The sequence below is a fragment of the Mustela erminea genome, chromosome 4 (assembly GCF_009829155.1).
Source record: "Mustela erminea isolate mMusErm1 chromosome 4, mMusErm1.Pri, whole genome shotgun sequence".
In the NCBI taxonomy this organism is placed as follows: domain Eukaryota; kingdom Metazoa; phylum Chordata; class Mammalia; order Carnivora; family Mustelidae; genus Mustela; species Mustela erminea.
Genome location: NC_045617.1, coordinates 148,253,055 through 148,270,016, shown reverse-complemented (window position 1 = coordinate 148,270,016; position 16,962 = coordinate 148,253,055). Strand labels below are relative to the sequence as shown.

At 43.4% G+C, this 16,962-nt stretch overlaps 4 protein-coding genes and 2 pseudogenes across 4 annotated transcripts; 4 read left to right on the top strand and 2 right to left on the bottom strand.

Annotated features, from left to right (window-relative positions):
* Positions 1-144: 144 nt before the first annotated feature.
* On the top strand, positions 145-643 carry LOC116587654 (histone H2B type 1-C/E/F/G/I). The gene has a single exon (XM_032338282.1). It carries the CDS (start codon positions 198-200, stop codon positions 576-578), a length of 381 nt encoding a protein of 126 aa, XP_032194173.1. The 5' UTR covers positions 145-197; the 3' UTR covers positions 579-643.
* A 3,334-nt stretch (positions 644-3,977) lies between these two features.
* LOC116589446 lies at positions 3,978-4,407 on the bottom strand (annotated as a pseudogene).
* Positions 4,408-4,676: 269 nt separating this feature from the next.
* Positions 4,677-14,756, top strand: LOC116587630 (histone H2A type 1-H-like). The gene is made up of 2 exons (XM_032338257.1): positions 4,677-5,098; positions 14,723-14,756. The coding sequence occupies exons 1-2, from the start codon at positions 4,710-4,712 to the stop codon at positions 14,739-14,741; spliced, it is 408 nt and encodes a 135-aa protein (XP_032194148.1). The 5' UTR covers positions 4,677-4,709; the 3' UTR covers positions 14,742-14,756.
* On the top strand, positions 5,721-6,514 carry LOC116587621 (annotated as a pseudogene).
* Positions 6,709-7,208, bottom strand: LOC116587911 (histone H1.4-like). Its single transcript, XM_032338396.1, has one exon. The coding sequence runs from the start codon at positions 7,129-7,131 to the stop codon at positions 6,709-6,711; it is 423 nt and encodes a 140-aa protein (XP_032194287.1). The 5' UTR covers positions 7,132-7,208.
* On the top strand, positions 14,757-15,480 carry LOC116587671 (histone H4). Its single transcript, XM_032338299.1, has one exon. It carries the CDS (start codon positions 14,802-14,804, stop codon positions 15,111-15,113), a length of 312 nt encoding a protein of 103 aa, XP_032194190.1. The 5' UTR covers positions 14,757-14,801; the 3' UTR covers positions 15,114-15,480.
* Positions 15,481-16,962: the final 1,482 nt, after the last annotated feature.

Below are 16,962 nucleotides of genomic sequence, written 5' to 3'. Positions count from 1 at the left end.
TCCAACCAATAAGAGGGAACATTTGACGCATTCAAATTTACATATTTCTCGTCACTAATTTGTTATCAAATCAGCTGCGCATATTCTTGCATACCTTATTTGCATAGACGGACTATAAAAGAGGAGACTGTTCATCCACGCGGACATTTTAGATCTTTTTGTGTTTGTGTTTGTGAATTGGGTTGTTAGTGTTCAAGATGCCCGAGCCAGCCAAGTCAGCTCCGGCCCCGAAGAAGGGCTCCAAGAAGGCGGTGACCAAGGCGCAGAAGAAGGACGGCAAGAAGCGCAAGCGCAGCCGCAAGGAGAGCTACTCGGTGTACGTGTACAAGGTGCTGAAGCAGGTGCACCCCGACACGGGCATCTCGTCCAAGGCCATGGGCATCATGAACTCGTTCGTCAACGACATCTTCGAGCGCATCGCGGGCGAGGCGTCCCGCCTGGCGCACTACAACAAGCGCTCGACCATCACGTCCAGGGAGATCCAGACGGCCGTGCGCCTGCTGCTGCCCGGGGAGCTGGCCAAGCACGCCGTGTCCGAGGGCACCAAGGCCGTCACCAAGTACACCAGCTCCAAGTAAACTTGCCAAGTAAGCGTCCTGTCATCCAACCCCAAAGGCTCTTTTCAGAGCCACTTCCATTCTCATTCAAAGAGTTGTAATATTAGTTATTTCTCTTAATTGGTGTAGGTAGGGCACACTTAAAAAAAAAATGCTATTAGCATGTAAGGTATTAAGAGTCCCAAGGGCTCGTGTCTGAATCGCCAGGTTTCCACACTACCACATACCTTCTCCAGTGTCCACGGTAAATACACTTTTGACAAGTATTTACCTTGGAGACTGTCCTCAAATGAGGAATATCCTAGCACCACGTATTGAAGCCTGGAAGTCCTTTACTGCTTTAAAATTTCTCTATATAGTGTCCATGTTATAGAGCTTGGAGCTTTGCACTCTAGTCCATATTTTCCTATTTGCTTGTGGGATGTTTGCCTCCAAGTCTCCAGTCACATTCATTTAACGGGATATGACTACTTCACATTTGAAAGCATTTGTTTATTGCATTTTCTCTGTTTTTCCTTGATTTCAAGGGACTAACAGTCTCAAGTTTACCGCTTTGAGTTCTTCCAGGGTAGGGGAAAGCATTCTAGGATACAGAAGGGAATTGAATTTGAGGCCAGCTGCAGTTCAAAAGAGTATGGGGTTTCCTCTCAGTCTAACCAAGACTTTCTTAGGTGACTCAGGACACTTAAGGAAAGCTGAACAAAGAATACACCCAGAAAAGAGATGAGATATATATAGGCCAGTGCTGGAGAGAGAATATCATTCACATGAAAGTACTTACTAAAGTGTTGAGAAATCTACTGGGTTTGAAGTGTCTTTGAATTTTATTTAGAGACCAGAGTCAGAAGACTTTGGTGGGAATGTTCTGCTACGTAAATGATCTTTGGTTCTCACGCCCACTGTGTCTCACTTTATAAAATGAGACTTAATGAAACATTTCTATTTAGTAATAAATTACTATAATAAAGTATGGACACTTGTGAAAACAATTGCAATTTATAATAAAAATACACATTTAAGAGGGATTTGCAATTCAGAAGGTTTTTATAAACATTATCATCTAAAATTTTCCATTTCTCCTACACTTCATATATAATAAATGCAAGCTTTTAAAATAGAATTATAATCAGAAGTAATAATACTACAATGAGTGAAGCAAATGTTACTCCATGAAATTAGAGTTGCTGCTCTTTAAATCCAGGCATCCTAAACACAAGGAAAAAAGTAAATGTAAAATGCTGTCCTCAGAACTACAGAAACTTGAACATTATGGGAGCCTGCAATATTTAGGAAGAATTTACATGCATCTATAGTAATTCTGATAATATTTACACATTTAAATTTACATATATGTGTAGTTATAATGTTAACCTCAATGAATATAGAATCAATTATTCAGCTATGGGGGTGTATTAATTTATTTCCTATTGCTGGTTTGACAGTATCAGAAATTTATGCCTTACATTAGTACAGATTTCTAATTTCATAAATCTGTAGATCAGCATTTGGGTATGGATCTCACTGAGCTGAAATCAAGGTGTCAGGAATTCTTCATTCTTCTCTGGGGTCTCTCAAAATAAACCTCTTGGCTTGCCATTTCCAGATTCTAGAGGCTATCCTCTTTCCTTGGCTCAAGGGCCCCTTTTCTCAATTTTCAAAGCCAACCAGCCATCTCTGGCCAGACCCTCAGGCTGTTATCTCTCTGGTTCTGTCCTCAGATTCCCTCTTCTAATTTTAAGTATCTATGTGATTACACTGGGTTCACTTGGATAATCCAGGATAATCTCCCTTTAAAAAATCAGGTGATTAGCAATCTTACTGCCACCTGCAACATTAATTGTCCTCTGTCCTGGAACCCAGCATATTCATAGACCTGTAGAGGTTAGCAGTTAAAGATAATTGGGATGATATTTCTATGCCTTGCACCGCAGGTCACATTTTTAAAAAAATCGGATAGAAAGCTATATACTTTCTGTCCTACAAGTGGAAAGAATATATGGATACACTACTATATATATTTTCAGGATATTCTTGAATTCCGAGAAAGGTCATTACCATGTTTAGATATTTGTTTAGTTCTGGGAATATATAAAGCAAAAATTGACTAGGACAGTAGAAGCTTATGTATACAGCTGCCTGGTATTTTTAGAAATCACCCTTTTACACTTCTCTCCTTGTTGCATTTGATTTGTTTGAAAATGTATATATTCTTTTGTATGTTGTTTTGTGTGTGTGTGTGTGTGTGTGTGTGTGTGTGCGCGCGCATGCACGCATTTGTGCTGTGTAGGGAGTAGAAAGTTTGTTATTCATGGGAGAAGTTTTACAAGAATATAAGATAGTTTTAATTCTTTCCTATGTAGGTTGAAGCCCTAAAAATATTTTCTATGTGCAATCTTAGCACTTAACTCATGTGGCATACCATTCACAGCCATTTATAACTTGAAGTAGGTTTCTAATTACAAGGACAAAAGTGTAAATTCCCATTACCATTATTATACATATCTGCATATGCCAGGGGAGTGGTAGTGTTACTAGAATGACATAAGCATTTTTAAAAAAAAAATTATTTATTTATTTATTTATTTGTCAGAGAGAGAGAGAGAGAGAGAGAGAGAGCAGGAACAGGCTGAAGGGCAGAGGGAGAAGCCGACTCCCTATTGAGCAGGGGACCCGATGTGGAACTCAACCCTGGGACCCTGGGACCCTGAGCCCAAAGCAGACACTTAACCAACTGAGCCTCCCAGGCAGCCACACATAAAGTTTTTTTTAATTTAAAAAGAATTTTTGTAGAACAGAAATTAGCTGATATAAAGTCCACCCAGGAGGAAAATAACAATTTTAAGGGAGAGGCACCAAAATATCCTTAAAGGGAGTTTCTTTCCTAGACCGCCTGCATTACTGCAATGTGGAATTTTGCCAGTGGTCTTACCTTTCACTAAAGGAGCCTTGGGAAAGTCCTCATTACCATTAAATGACCTCATATTGGAGTCAGTGATGTTTGTTTTTCAATTTTCATGCATTGGTTTGTTCCCACTAGTACTTACAAATTATATTGGCTTAAGCAAAGAAATCCATTAGAAGTGTACAAAGATTAATCTGGAAATAAGCCAGTTTCTTTTTAGCATAACATGCCACAAACAAAAATAGTGCTATCAAATTTCTTAAGCCTTCTTGGTTTTTCACAGAACCAATATGTAAAGGACACTACATCCCAGCAAGCTTCAGTGAAACACTCTTGTCACCACGTGGGCCAGACTTGTAGTTAAAAAAGGCAGTAGAGACAAGGGAAGTCCATCCTACCATTAGCTACACTGGTACCTTTCTCTTTCCACCAGTGAAAAGGTATCTGTTTTAAGACGTTAGTACCATACACCAGCAAGGCTAACATTCCAGCAAAGCAAACCCTCTTCTGCACTTACATTAACTATCAAAGCCACGACATCTCACGCTGAAAAATTGGGTGGCTCTTAATTGTCTCTGGGGTTCAATCCAAAGACATTTTGTCAGGATTTTTTTGAGTTTCGGCTCCCGGGGCAGCAGCCACGTCTGGATCTCCCTGGACGTGATGGTCGAGGGCTTGTTGTAGTGCGCCAGGCGGGACGCCTCGCCCGCGATGCGCTCGAAGATGTCGTTGACGAACGAGTTCATGATGCCCATGGCCTTGGACGAGATACCCGTGTCGGGGTGCACCTGCTTCAGCACCTTGTACACGTACACCGAGTAGCTCTCCTTGCGGCTGCGTTTGCGCTTCTTGCTGTCCTTCTTCTGCGCCTTGGTCACCGCCTTCTTGGAGCCCTTCTTCGGGGATGGTAACAGAGTTCTGTGGCTCTGGCATGACGAATAAAAACTAGGATTCTGAGATAAGAAATATGTGCCCTGCTTACAATGCTCATATTTTATGGCTCCTATGTGACCGAAGTGCTCAAAGAGTTATACTTCGATTGCATAAATAAATCTAAACTGCAACATATTATGGATATGTGTCTTTAATTTTGTTTTGTCATTGGTTGCAAACTTCCAAATTGTATTAGCCAATCAAAGCGCGCAATCTACAATTCGGCTTGTAAGTATAATTGCTTCTCATTTGCTGGAAGGATTTGTATCCCCATTTTCTTTTTCCGTTACGGAGCATACCCGCTAGAGAGTATTAAAATGTCCGGACGCGGGAAGCAGGGCGGCAAGGCGCGCGCCAAGGCCAAGACGCGCTCGTCGCGGGCGGGTCTGCAGTTCCCGGTGGGCCGCGTGCACCGCCTGCTCCGCAAGGGCAACTACTCGGAGCGGGTCGGGGCTGGCGCGCCCGTGTACCTGGCGGCCGTGCTCGAGTACCTGACGGCCGAGATCCTGGAGCTGGCGGGCAACGCGGCGCGCGACAACAAGAAGACGCGCATCATCCCGCGCCACCTGCAGCTGGCCATCCGCAACGACGAGGAGCTCAACAAGCTGCTGGGCCGCGTCACCATCGCGCAGGGCGGCGTGCTGCCCAACATCCAGGCCGTGCTGCTGCCCAAGAAGACTGAGAGCCATCATAAGGCCAAGAGCAAGTAAGGTGGAGAAATAGTATCTTAATTCATTGAGGGGTCCATTTTAACCAAAGGCTCTTTTCAGAGCCACCCCCGTGCTCATTGAAAGGGCTTACATTTGGGTGTCTTTTAACACCATTTTACACAACCTTCAGTTAGTGTAAAATGACTGTATTTAATGAGATATAGTAATATGCATGAAATTAACTCAGGGATAATGGTACATTTAGGAGTTACATAAAAACATTTTGAAAAAAAAATTTTGAAAAATCGGAATTTGAATAGATTTCATGAAATAGACCTGAAATTAGTCTTCCTACACTCCAATGAGGGTAAAAAAATTATTTGGCCAATCACATCTCAAGGGTATCTTTTCAAAAACCATCTAAAGAAAAGCAGTTTTAGGGGCCAAAACTTAAAATTTTTTTCAGCCAGGGACGCCTGGGTGGCTCTGGGTTAAAGTCTCTGGCTTTGGCTCAGGTCATGATCCCAGGGTCCTGGGATCGAGCACCGAGTCTATCCCCGCATCGGGCCCTCTGCTCAGCAGGGAGCCTGTTTCCCTTTCTCTCTCTCTCTGCCTGCTTGTATTCTCTGTCAAATAAATTAATAAAAATTTTATTCAGCCAGAAAAATAAATCATTGGACTAACTGGTATTAAATTATACTTTCAAAAGCTAAAGGACATTGTAAATAAACAGGTGAGGTAGATAAGAGATAACTGTAAATAAGTTAGACGCGAGAGTTGAAAACACCGGCAGTTAACAAGCAGATTGGAGGAATATGTTATCCCCCCCCCCCCCCCCAGTTATTTTCCCTTCTATTTTTGATGGAAAACAGTTTTTGGTCTAAATGTAGTGGAGGTCATGTGATTCAGGGAGTGAATGTCACTACCAGTATCTTCATTTGGAGCCCTAGGAAGCAAGTATTTGTCCAATCAGAATGAGTATCTATATCTAGTAGTAGAGTTTGGTAGGGTTTCATATTTCCGTCAGCAACCTGTTGTGGTTAATTTTGGGATGGCTCGCACGAAGCAGACGGCGCGCAAGTCGACTGGCGGCAAGGCCCCGCGCAAGCAGCTGGCCACCAAGGCGGCCCGCAAGAGCGCGCCGGCCACGGGCGGCGTGAAGAAGCCGCACCGCTACCGGCCCGGCACGGTGGCCCTGCGCGAGATCCGGCGCTACCAGAAGTCCACCGAGCTGCTGATCCGCAAGCTGCCGTTCCAGCGGCTGGTGCGCGAGATCGCGCAGGACTTCAAGACCGACCTGCGCTTCCAGAGCTCGGCCGTCATGGCGCTGCAGGAGGCGTGCGAGGCCTACCTGGTGGGGCTCTTCGAGGACACCAACCTGTGCGCCATCCACGCCAAGCGCGTCACCATCATGCCCAAGGACATCCAGCTGGCGCATCCGTGGCGAGAGAGCCTAAATTCTTCTGTGCCAGTGATGAGAACCTTTGAACCTTAAGTTCCAAGGCTCTTTTCAGAGCCAATAACCTTTTCTGTGAAAGATTGCTGTGTACTTACTTTAGGTTTCTTACATTGTGACAGTGGAGAAACCAAGTGCTACCACATTTTCCATAAGGCTAACTGTGTGGCTGGGAAAGAGCCGTTGAAGTATTCTCGGCTAGCTAAACTCTTACTTCTTGGGGTTGGGCGCCTTGGCCTTCTTCGGACTCTTGGCCACTTTCTTGGTCGCGTCCTCCTCCTTGGCCTTGGGCTTGGCCTCGCCGGAGGCCGCCTTCTTGTTGAGCTTGAAGGAGCCCGAGGCGCCGGTGCCCTTGGTCTGCACCAGGGTGCCCTTGCTCACCAGGCTCTTGAGGCCCAGCTTGATGCGGCTGTTGTTCTTCTCCATGTCGTAGCCGGCGGCCGCCAGCGCCTTCTTGAGCACCGCCAGGGACACGCCGCTGCGCTCCTTGGACACCTTGGTGATGAGCTCGGACACCGGGGGCCCGGACGCCTTGCGCTTGGCGGCACCGGCGGACTTGCGGGCCTTCTTCTTCACGGGCGTCTTCTCGGCAGGGGCCGGAGCGGGAGGCACGGCAGGTGCGGTTTCAGACATCGTGCGTTGGGATTCCTGACGGGAAAAGCGTAAAAGAAGAAGAAGAAAGTAAGAAAGTCTCGGAGTTGAGCTGCGTGGCCGGCGCGCGCGTGTGTGTGTGTGTGTGTGTGTGTGTGTATATATATATATATATATACAACCACGACGCCGCGCGCTGATTGGCTCCCGGCTCCGTCCCCAACCTGACAGCCACCGAGTCTCCGCTCTGTCCCGGAATTGTGTTTGTTACAACCGAGGAAAGCAAAAAAAAAAAAAAAAAAAAAAAAAATTCCCGTGGAGGAATCACACCGGTTCTATTCGGGAGCGAAGCGGGACACCTCCTGCTTTGAGGTCTTCATGCTTTCTTCTTCCAGTTTGTATCTCGTTAGTCTCAGCTTTTTTCAAAATCCCCTGACACTCTCAGAGATTCACCGGTCAGAGAGACAACTTCTCGATTTTCCCTTAAAATATAAATTCTTCCCTTTGTGCTTTCAATCTCTTGCTCTCTAGTGATATTCTAGACACTCTTGGCTCCTCATATATTCAACAACTGCTCAGTTCTCATGGAGATTTACCCAGAAAGTCAGTTTCGTATGAAGAAAAATAATAGACTCTTCGTCTCTTTCTGTACAGAATGAGAATCATGGATGCTGTCATCCTTTAGCTGTCCATCCATCCATTAGCTCTCAGCTAATTCTGACACAGTCATTACTTTGAAAAAGCTTTATCATTGCTTCTCGTCCAATTTGGAGTGTTAATTTGGGAGTTTCAGGATTTCAAGATTTGTCCAGGAAAATGGGGAATGCAGCAATGTGTCGTCCTTCTGACACGGTTTTTGGTCCTGTGAACATAGATGGTGACAGAGGAAATCCAGGAAGGATATGAAAGAGAGTTAGACCTCTTTATTTGTTTAAAAAAAAATCTTTTACTTACGGTGATTGAATTGGGGGTTAGGAATTAAAATATTCATGAGCTTTGGGGTACAGAAATCTGGCATGCCTGGTGAGTATAAACTTTGGTAACCTGTTAATGTAATAGAATGAAAGAATATATACATGCAAGACACACATCCTCACACATCCACAGAACTCACTTGAGAGACGAGCAATATTTGAAAAGCGTGTTTTATGTTTGCTACTATATTTCTTACTTATGCAAGGAAATAAGGTTGTAAGAAACATTATATCTAATGTTTGATTTTGAATAGGGAATTCATTTATAGTTGAAAGTGATTTAATTTTTATTTTCATCACTTCCTGTTCTTTCTCTTTAATGTAGTATGTTTATTTTAAAACATGTAGCAATCTGTGTTCCCCTATGACAGTGAAAGAAAGAAATGCTGGGAAGGCACAGAGCAAAGCCTAAGAGGTGAGTGTTTCACCCTCATCTCTGATCCCCGTAAAATCAAGAAATGACTGATTACTTCTTTCAGCACATCCAAGTGAACCATGAAAGTTAATGTCACTAACTTAAATATGAACGTGATTCAAATGGGTAAGACCAGATGAACAATCGACTTAGTATAAATCATTTTTACGTTTTGCATTCACTCGTTATGGAACAAATGCATTCCTACTCCTCTTAACGTGGTTTGATTCATTATAGTTGGTTTTGAAGATTATTCATTGATAGTAATGAGGAGTATGAATTCCAGAAAAACTGAGCCATGGCAGGCTGTGGCAGTAGTCAGTGCATACCAGAAACAGAATTACAAGAATTACATCCTTGATGGGGGAAATAATAGAGAGGCAGTACCAAGAAGAGCTTTGTCTAGGCCGCGTCAATGTAGGGAGTCTTCAAGGTACTGCCCCAGTCACCTTCATGGGCTCATGAGTTACTGTGATGTGGATAACTTCCAAGCCTCTCCCTTCAGGTCTGTCTTCTTGCCTAAATGTCAAACTTGTATTTTTGGATGCTTCTGGATATTTCTGGATGCTTATGGATATTCTGGCTATTGCACCTCCATACACCAGACTACACTCTCCCTATAATCTCTACATAACCAAACTCACCATGTCATTTCCAATTGAAATATATCATTCACCTTGACATAGCTGTCAATTCTACATACAAAACCCCCATTCTTTTTTATTAATTGAGGCACACTTGAGTTCTTTGAGACCTTTTAGTCCATTGAAGGTCCAGAGGAAGTATGAAGAAAGTAGCCAGCTCCAATGACTACCACTGAGCTCTGAGTAGTCCAACTATGTCCCTCCTGAGACAGTCTTGATCCTCACCTCAGTATACACAGAGGACGGATGCTTCAGCGACTATATTCTTATTAGAAATGGTCAATGAACTTGAAACTTACGGGGTTCACTTCACATGTTGAAGAACTAAAGGAACTCTGTCAGCAAAGTGATCTTTCTGTATTAATGTAGAGGAGGGAGAAAAAACACATGACAGTAAGCATTAACAGAATTACATTCAGGTAACTCAGCACAGTACTGACTACATTTAGGAGGGAAAAAATCTCACAAGTCTCATAGAGCAGAGCAAAATGGATCTGTTACTTCTTTTAAGTCAGATAAACAGGAGATAGAGCTGGTGACAATTCTGTATATTGTGAGAGACCACTATGCTAATCCCAAAGGAATCTTTTTACACATCTAGATAGTACTTTTTTTTAAAGTGGCTTTTTAAAAAATGATTTTATTTATTTATTTGAGATAGAGAGGAGAGAGAGAGGGGTGTGTGTGTGTGTGTGTGTGTGTGTGTTGGGAAGAGAGGCAGAGGAAAAGGGGGAGGCCTACCCCTGCTGAGCATGGAGCCTGATATGCGGCTCCATGAGATCATGACCTGAACCGAAGGCAGGTGCTTAACCAACTGATCCACCCAGGTGCCCCAATATCTAGCAATTATTTGGGTTATAACATATTATGTAGCGGTTATATCTCCTCACCCTAGGAAACATCTCTCTGTTGTCAAAAATAGGAGATGGGGCCTAATGCCTAGAAAAATATCTCTGTTCTGAAGGGAAAAGTGAAAACTGAGACACACTATTTTTTCAAGATAAAATGTTAAGAGGGAGATGAAATAACCTTTACTGTTGCTAAGTGGAGAAAATCATTGCCATTTACCCTTACACACCTCCATCAGATTACTGTTACTAACGCATGGTTTTCATACCAACATTCATGGCATTTCCCAATGCTCCTCTCTGCACCCCCCAAAATTTGCTTTATGTAATTGGGTGGATATAAATTAGTGAACAAAACTTAAGCAAGATACATGTAATAATTTCACAGAACCTGATAATCTTCAGTTTTTCTCAAATTCATCTTCAAGTCTTTCCATCATGGGGCTTGTAAGAAATTTAACCAACATATGGATACTACAGAGTAGTGTCAAATCTTTAAGAAGTATTTATGACATACTGAATTCTTCTACCATTCGATTATGATATTTGTATGTAGAAAAGTGTTAGAGTCAATATTCTACTCAATATCAAATAAATGTTTCTGATTTGTTAGATTGGCATTGCTTCTCCATTTGCTTATGAATGATGCTTAGCTGTAACATCACTGAGCTGAACAGCTACGTTACCTTTGAGTACGTTAGGAAAAAATACACATGGTGAACAGATAGAACATGATGAACTACATCTTTACTAAACCATTTCTACCTCTAACACTTCAGAAGCTTAGAGATCCAGAGTGCTCTTACATTGACTGCAAGAAAAAAAATAAAGGAGAAACTCCCTCTTTGAGATTTCAACTAGGAAAGTCATGTGGTTCTACAAATTCTGTGTTTGTGTGCAAAACATGACATACTTTTATCCTAATTCTCCCTTGTCAGTCAGCCAGCAGACTTTCCTTTTTAGGAAACAGAGAATGAGATGTGTTTATATAACTTCAATAACCTCAGAGCTACAATAATAAGAGATGAAGTATCCTTTTGTATGGTTCCAGACAGTAAGGGAAAGAGGTCACAAGAAGGAATAAATCAAAACTGTTACAACTGAGCAATGTTTCTCAGCTTCACCGTGGTGCCACTTTCTTTTGACGTAAGCACGGTGGCATAATTGAAGCTCAATAAATCAGACATCTTAACATGTAAAATTTACCTTGACTTTTTTTTAAGTGATATAGCTTATTTTAATAACAGTAAAATACTCATGCAAACCAAACAAAAATACAGTTCACTTAAACTTCTTTAATTATAAATTTTGGTTAGTATATTGGAATTGGAAACGAAAAGAAAACCTTAACATAGAGGCATACAATTTGGTATGAAATAATAACATCAATATTTATAAATAAAATATGATTTAGAAATATGTGATAAAAAACAAAATGAATCAGATATATATGATATACATTTACTATCTAGTCAATGCAGACACATTTTCTTTTTTTTTTTAGGATTTTTAAAATTTACCTTTTAAAAAAAATTTAAATTCATTTAACATATAATGTGTTATTTGTTTCAGGGGTAAGGTCTGTGACTCATCAGTCTTACAGAATTCACAGCACTCACCATAGCACATACCCTCCCCAATGTCCATCACCCAGCCACCCCATCCCTTCACCGCCCACCCTCCTTTACCGCACCCTTCGGTTTGTTTCCTATGACTATGAGTCTCTTATACTTTATAAAATTTACCTTGACTTTTAATTATCATATTAACAACCAAAATAATTACATAACACACACAGGAAAGGGTAATAGTAACCCCCACTTTACTTGAATGGGCTCTTGGCATTATCTTGATTTTTATAGAAAAAGGATAGTGCATCTATCTTTGCTTACAAGCTAGGCAATCACTTTGAATTCTGCATTTCCTAACTGCAAACAGATGAAACACTTATAATAGGTTATTAATAAACCGGTTTTTGAGCATAGAGCCAGCCCCAAAGATAATAATATACTATTTAAAAAGACTTAAGGCAATGAATTCCATTTCCAATGGAAAAAAAGAACTGTGCAAAGAAACTTAAAACTACTTATTTTGTACCAGTTTTATAAATTGTCGCTTTTAATAAAACTTTGTCCCAAATGCCAGCAACTCCATAAAAAAATTTGGGTGGGGGAAAAAGAGGGATATTTCATTTAAGAAAAATAACCCCTATCTTTTTCTTGGTCTTCAACACACACAATTTAAATATATAGCTGCTGGAACACTTTACACAATTCCTTTGCACTGGTGCATAACAAGATCTAAATACTATTATATTTTTAAGCACTGGATCAAGGCTTTACATAAAAATACCATCCTACTTCCCCCCCCCCAACTTTCTGTAGCCATTCAGGAATTTTCCAGAAACTTCTGTGCATGATCTTAATTCCTAATCCCTGGCTTTTTGGCCTCAGTGACAAAGTTCAAAACCAAACCACCAAAAAGGATGGTTCACTTGAGGTCAGACCAGGGTTCCTGGCTCAATTATTCTCGTAGGTTGAAGGCAGTGTGCCATCCCCTGTCTCCACGCAAGGAGGGCACGTGAAGATCTCGTCAACCAGTCATCCACACAGTCGTTGGAAATTGAATGGGTCCCCACAAAGTCTATCATACAGATAACCTACTTCCGGATCTTTTTTTCTGATCCATGCCTTCCAGGGTCATAAACTCCTTGAGGCAGGTGTTGTATAAGACCCATTCTGTTTTGTTTTGTTTTGTTTTAAGATTTTATTTATTTATTTGACAGAGAAAGATCACAAGTAGGCAGAGAGGCAGGCAGAGAGAGAGAGAGAGAGAGAGAGGGAAGCAGGCTCCCCACTGAGCAGAGAGCCCGATGCGGGACTCGATTCCAGGACCCTAAGATCATGACCCGAGCCGAAGGCAGTGGCTTAACCCACTGAGCCACCCAGGCGCCCCTATAAGACCCATTCTTTGAGCTACCCCAATTTGTTGCCCTTCAGTCAGCAGGGTTGTTAGACGAGTCTGGCTTGGCTTTGATGATAGACCAGTGACCATAGACTGAACTGGGATACGTTCCTGATATGGCCACGGCGGCTCCCACTCCCGCTCTGTCCCCTCACCAAAACTAGCCATGTTGGACTGAGACTCCTGAAGCAGGGAGATGTCATCCAAAGTGGGGGATTGAAGGCAGTTCATCTTCTGGGGGTAGGATGTGTACCGTTCTGACAGTCTTCGCTTTCAAAACGCAGTCTTTCAAGGTTCGGATAATCCCAAAGAAGGGTTCTTGATCAGTTCACGTCATGGACTTGTTTGTACATCTGAGGAAGCTTATGGGCCCCTTCCCAGGACAATGTTTTTAAGTGCTTAAAAGAATATACATAGGATTACATAGAAAAATAATTATTTGACAGTACCATTATGAAATTTATCAAAATCCCAAGCTGTGGGATCCCAAACCCGCCCATCACAGTGGTCGCTGCCTGTATTCATAAATGCAGGAAACGCTAAGGTTCAGTTGCTGGATAGTAGGGGTAAAGATGGGATTTTTGTTCTATACAAGTTCCTAGATGTCCTACATCCTGTCACTGTATCTGAGGGTAAAACCCCATGGGGAATTTGTCCCCATGCACCATCAACTTAGAAAACAGCTTTGATGAACTAGGCCCTCCTCACAGACCCTGGAGAAGCCAGATTTCTGCAATTCAGCTGCAACTCCTCAAAGGAATTTCTGATGAATTCAATCTTTCAGTGTTCATTATTTAGGGAGTTCTCGAAAGAAAGTTGTAGCAAACTAGGGTGCTTTGTTAGGCCCACCACTTTAGAGGGGTAAATACGGAGTGGGGGGGGAGCGGAGAGTATCCACAATCTATCCTAATGATGTTGAGTGTTTATTTGCAGATAGTAAACATGTCACATGGATTATCCCTTCTAAACTTCAGTGCTCTGTAACTTAGACTGTCTTTGACATATGAAAAGAAAAAAAACAAAAACAAAAACAAAACAACAACAAAAACACAACAAAACCCGAATATAGACTGCCCTAGGTCAAATAAGGAGCTGGGCAGCAGGCTGTGTCCAGAGCGCGGCTCGAGGCTGTGTAAAGGTGTAGAGCACGGAACGCGGTGCCAGAAACCGCGCTAGCTCTAAACTGTGCCTAACTAAGAACACGCTCAAGGCATGAACTTGAAACTCACAGCACAAGTTCTCATCACCTTGGGATGCACAGATTTACCACCTTCAGCACAGCCTTCAGTGATGTTGAACCCGGTTTGACTTTGAAAGGTTTAACGTTCTCCTTAGTTCCCCCGTAGGACTACCCAGCTGCATCCCCGCGAGCCTCGCTTAGCGAACCAGACATGACTCCATAAGACAAACACAAACTTAGCGAAAAAGCTGTGAGGAGCCTCCTCCAGCATCTCCGAGGGACAACAGCCAGTAGTAACTGAGTATTTCTCGGGTTCTCTGGGAAGTGTGAAGGCCAGGTAGGAGGCTTCTTTGTGGAGAGCGTGTGCGTTGGTGCCCGGCACAGTGGCTGCAAGTGTGGCACGCTCACGCACACACTGATGACCCTACATGGGAGGATTTGTTGAATTACACCCCCCTACCCATCCCCCCGCCCCGCCACGCCACCAGGACGGAGGGTCGCTTTAGGCGCCGCGCCTGCCCTGTGTGCGCTGAGCTTAGCGCCGGAGAAAACGGCGGTGGGCGGGAGCTGAGTGTGGTCCCGCCCCTGCCCTTCCTGTTTTCAAACAGGTCCGCCGCCTTGCTATAAAAGATCTGCTTGGCGCCCTGGCTCGTGGTGTTTGAGAAGTTTGGAGAGGCTTCAGTCATCATGTCTGGTCGTGGCAAGGGCGGGAAGGGCCTGGGCAAGGGAGGCGCCAAGCGCCACCGCAAGGTGCTGCGCGACAACATCCAGGGCATCACCAAGCCCGCCATCCGGCGGCTGGCTCGGCGCGGCGGCGTCAAGCGCATCTCCGGCCTCATCTACGAGGAGACCCGCGGCGTGCTCAAGGTGTTCCTGGAGAACGTGATCCGCGACGCTGTCACCTACACGGAGCACGCCAAGCGCAAGACGGTCACGGCCATGGACGTGGTTTACGCGCTCAAGCGCCAGGGCCGCACCCTCTACGGCTTCGGGGGCTGAGCATTTTTGTCTTTGCTTCGCAAGTTTTCGTTTATCACCCACCCAAAGGCCCTTTTCAGGGCCACCCATGTAGTCGCCAGAAAGAGTTGCACACTTAACCAGCATGGGCCATTTCCTATTTATTCTGCCAGTTTGTGATGGTAGTGTTTATCACTTGTGAGTTCTGTTGCTTTTCTTCACTCCTGTATGTACCCTGGAACTGTACTTAGTTTTTTGATACTTTGTACCCGTCAGTTTACAGTGAGAACATTAATACGAAATCGTAAACTTGGGTTAGGTGTCAATATAAAGGTTTGTGTTTAAGCAAGTGTCTTGTTTCAATCTTACGTCACTGAGTTCGTTAAAAGGGAGGGGAGGATTCCGTTGTACGCAGCACAACCTGATCTGTCCTCTCAAATCTCTCCCCTTCGTGTCAGCAATAGAGAAGTCAAGGTAGCCGTCCTAAGTGGGTTAATGCTCTCCTTTTCTGAGGTCCTGTAGAGATGGCAGAGACTGCAGCTTAGCCCTGTGTCTTGGTGTCATCCTGAAGTATGTGATTTTGTGAAGCATCTTAGGGGACCATCGCGGTGTAGAGTATGTATAGTTTAAGAAGTTTGTAAGTTCTCAATATCCCCTCAGAGACTTAAAAAAACTGGAAACCTCTCATAGAGGGACGCTTAGTTTTTGTGTTGTCGTCTCAGGCCACTTAACCTTGTGTCTCTTTTTCCGTCTGTAAAATGGGGATAACAGTAGTATCTACCTTATGGGTTTAGGGTGAATAAAATCAAAGCATTTGGCTAGTGCATGGCACATGGTAAATTCTGTTTTCTCTTTTATTATTATTGCTGTTACTAAAGTCCTGAACTGTCATTTTCTATCTGTCATGTGTGGCAAATCACTAACCACTCTTCTCTCACAGGTAATGTGACGATAAGTTAATAGTTTGTGACACTGAGTGAGTAAATGGAGGATAAATAATGGGACTATAGTATGAGTTTACATGCATTCCTGAGGTGCTTCAAGTGAATTCATGAATGTTTTGTGGATGCAATCACAAAAACTCAATTCCAGATTATTTAAACAGAATAAAGAACTGTCTCGAAAGAGACGTTCTCCTACCACCCTGACAAATTTGGTGAGGAGGCAGGACTTCCGTTCTGTTGCTTTTCCTAGTTTCTAGGAAAGCAAATCTCCAGCTGGGGAGATGCCAGGATCGATGACACATGATGACCCAAGAGAGAGGGCAACAATGTAGCAGGACACTTCAAGCTCAGGTAAGAAATACTCCTGAAGCTCTCCCCCGCATCTGTGTTATTCCTTAATACCTACAATCAGAGTCTCCAGCGAGATTCGTTTGCCATATGCCAAGGTCACTGTCTGTTCTCCTCTCAGTAGCAATCACAGCACACTGGCTGTGTCCTCCTTCCTGAAAGTCTTTCTAGATTGTTTTGACTCTACTCCCCTCGTTTTCTTACTCACACTTTGTCTGTCTTCTTTCTTAAATTGGAGTGCTTCCTTATTCTTTCTCCATGGGTAAAAGACAGTTTCAGTATGTGCCAACACAGTAAAGTTTCTATTTCCAAACTCTCCAAAAATTCCATGTTCAGTCCCCAAGTTGTTCTGATTTCCAGACTCACACGTACAACAACGCACTTGACCTCCAGTGGAACCCTTAAGGGTTTTTAAAAATTGTCATGTCCCAGTCTCTGAAACCTCATCCTGTCCCATAACTCTGCATCATTCACCGAGGAAGTGCAGCAGCGCTGTCAGGTGCGGGTCAGCACACGGCCTGGAGACGCAGTCTGCTTCTAACTCCAGCCCCACACCTTGCTCATCCCTAGTCAACTAGGAGAGAATAGTTGGGTCTAGA

Bases quoted from the DNA above. Each gene is read 5' to 3' on its own strand.
- LOC116587654 (XM_032338282.1), top strand. From the start codon at position 198: ATGCCCGAGCCAGCCAAGTCAGCTCCGGCCCCGAAGAAGGGCTCCAAG.
- LOC116587630 (XM_032338257.1), top strand. From the start codon at position 4,710: ATGTCCGGACGCGGGAAGCAGGGCGGCAAGGCGCGCGCCAAGGCCAAG.
- LOC116587911 (XM_032338396.1), bottom strand. From the start codon at position 7,131: ATGTCTGAAACCGCACCTGCCGTGCCTCCCGCTCCGGCCCCTGCCGAG.
- LOC116587671 (XM_032338299.1), top strand. From the start codon at position 14,802: ATGTCTGGTCGTGGCAAGGGCGGGAAGGGCCTGGGCAAGGGAGGCGCC.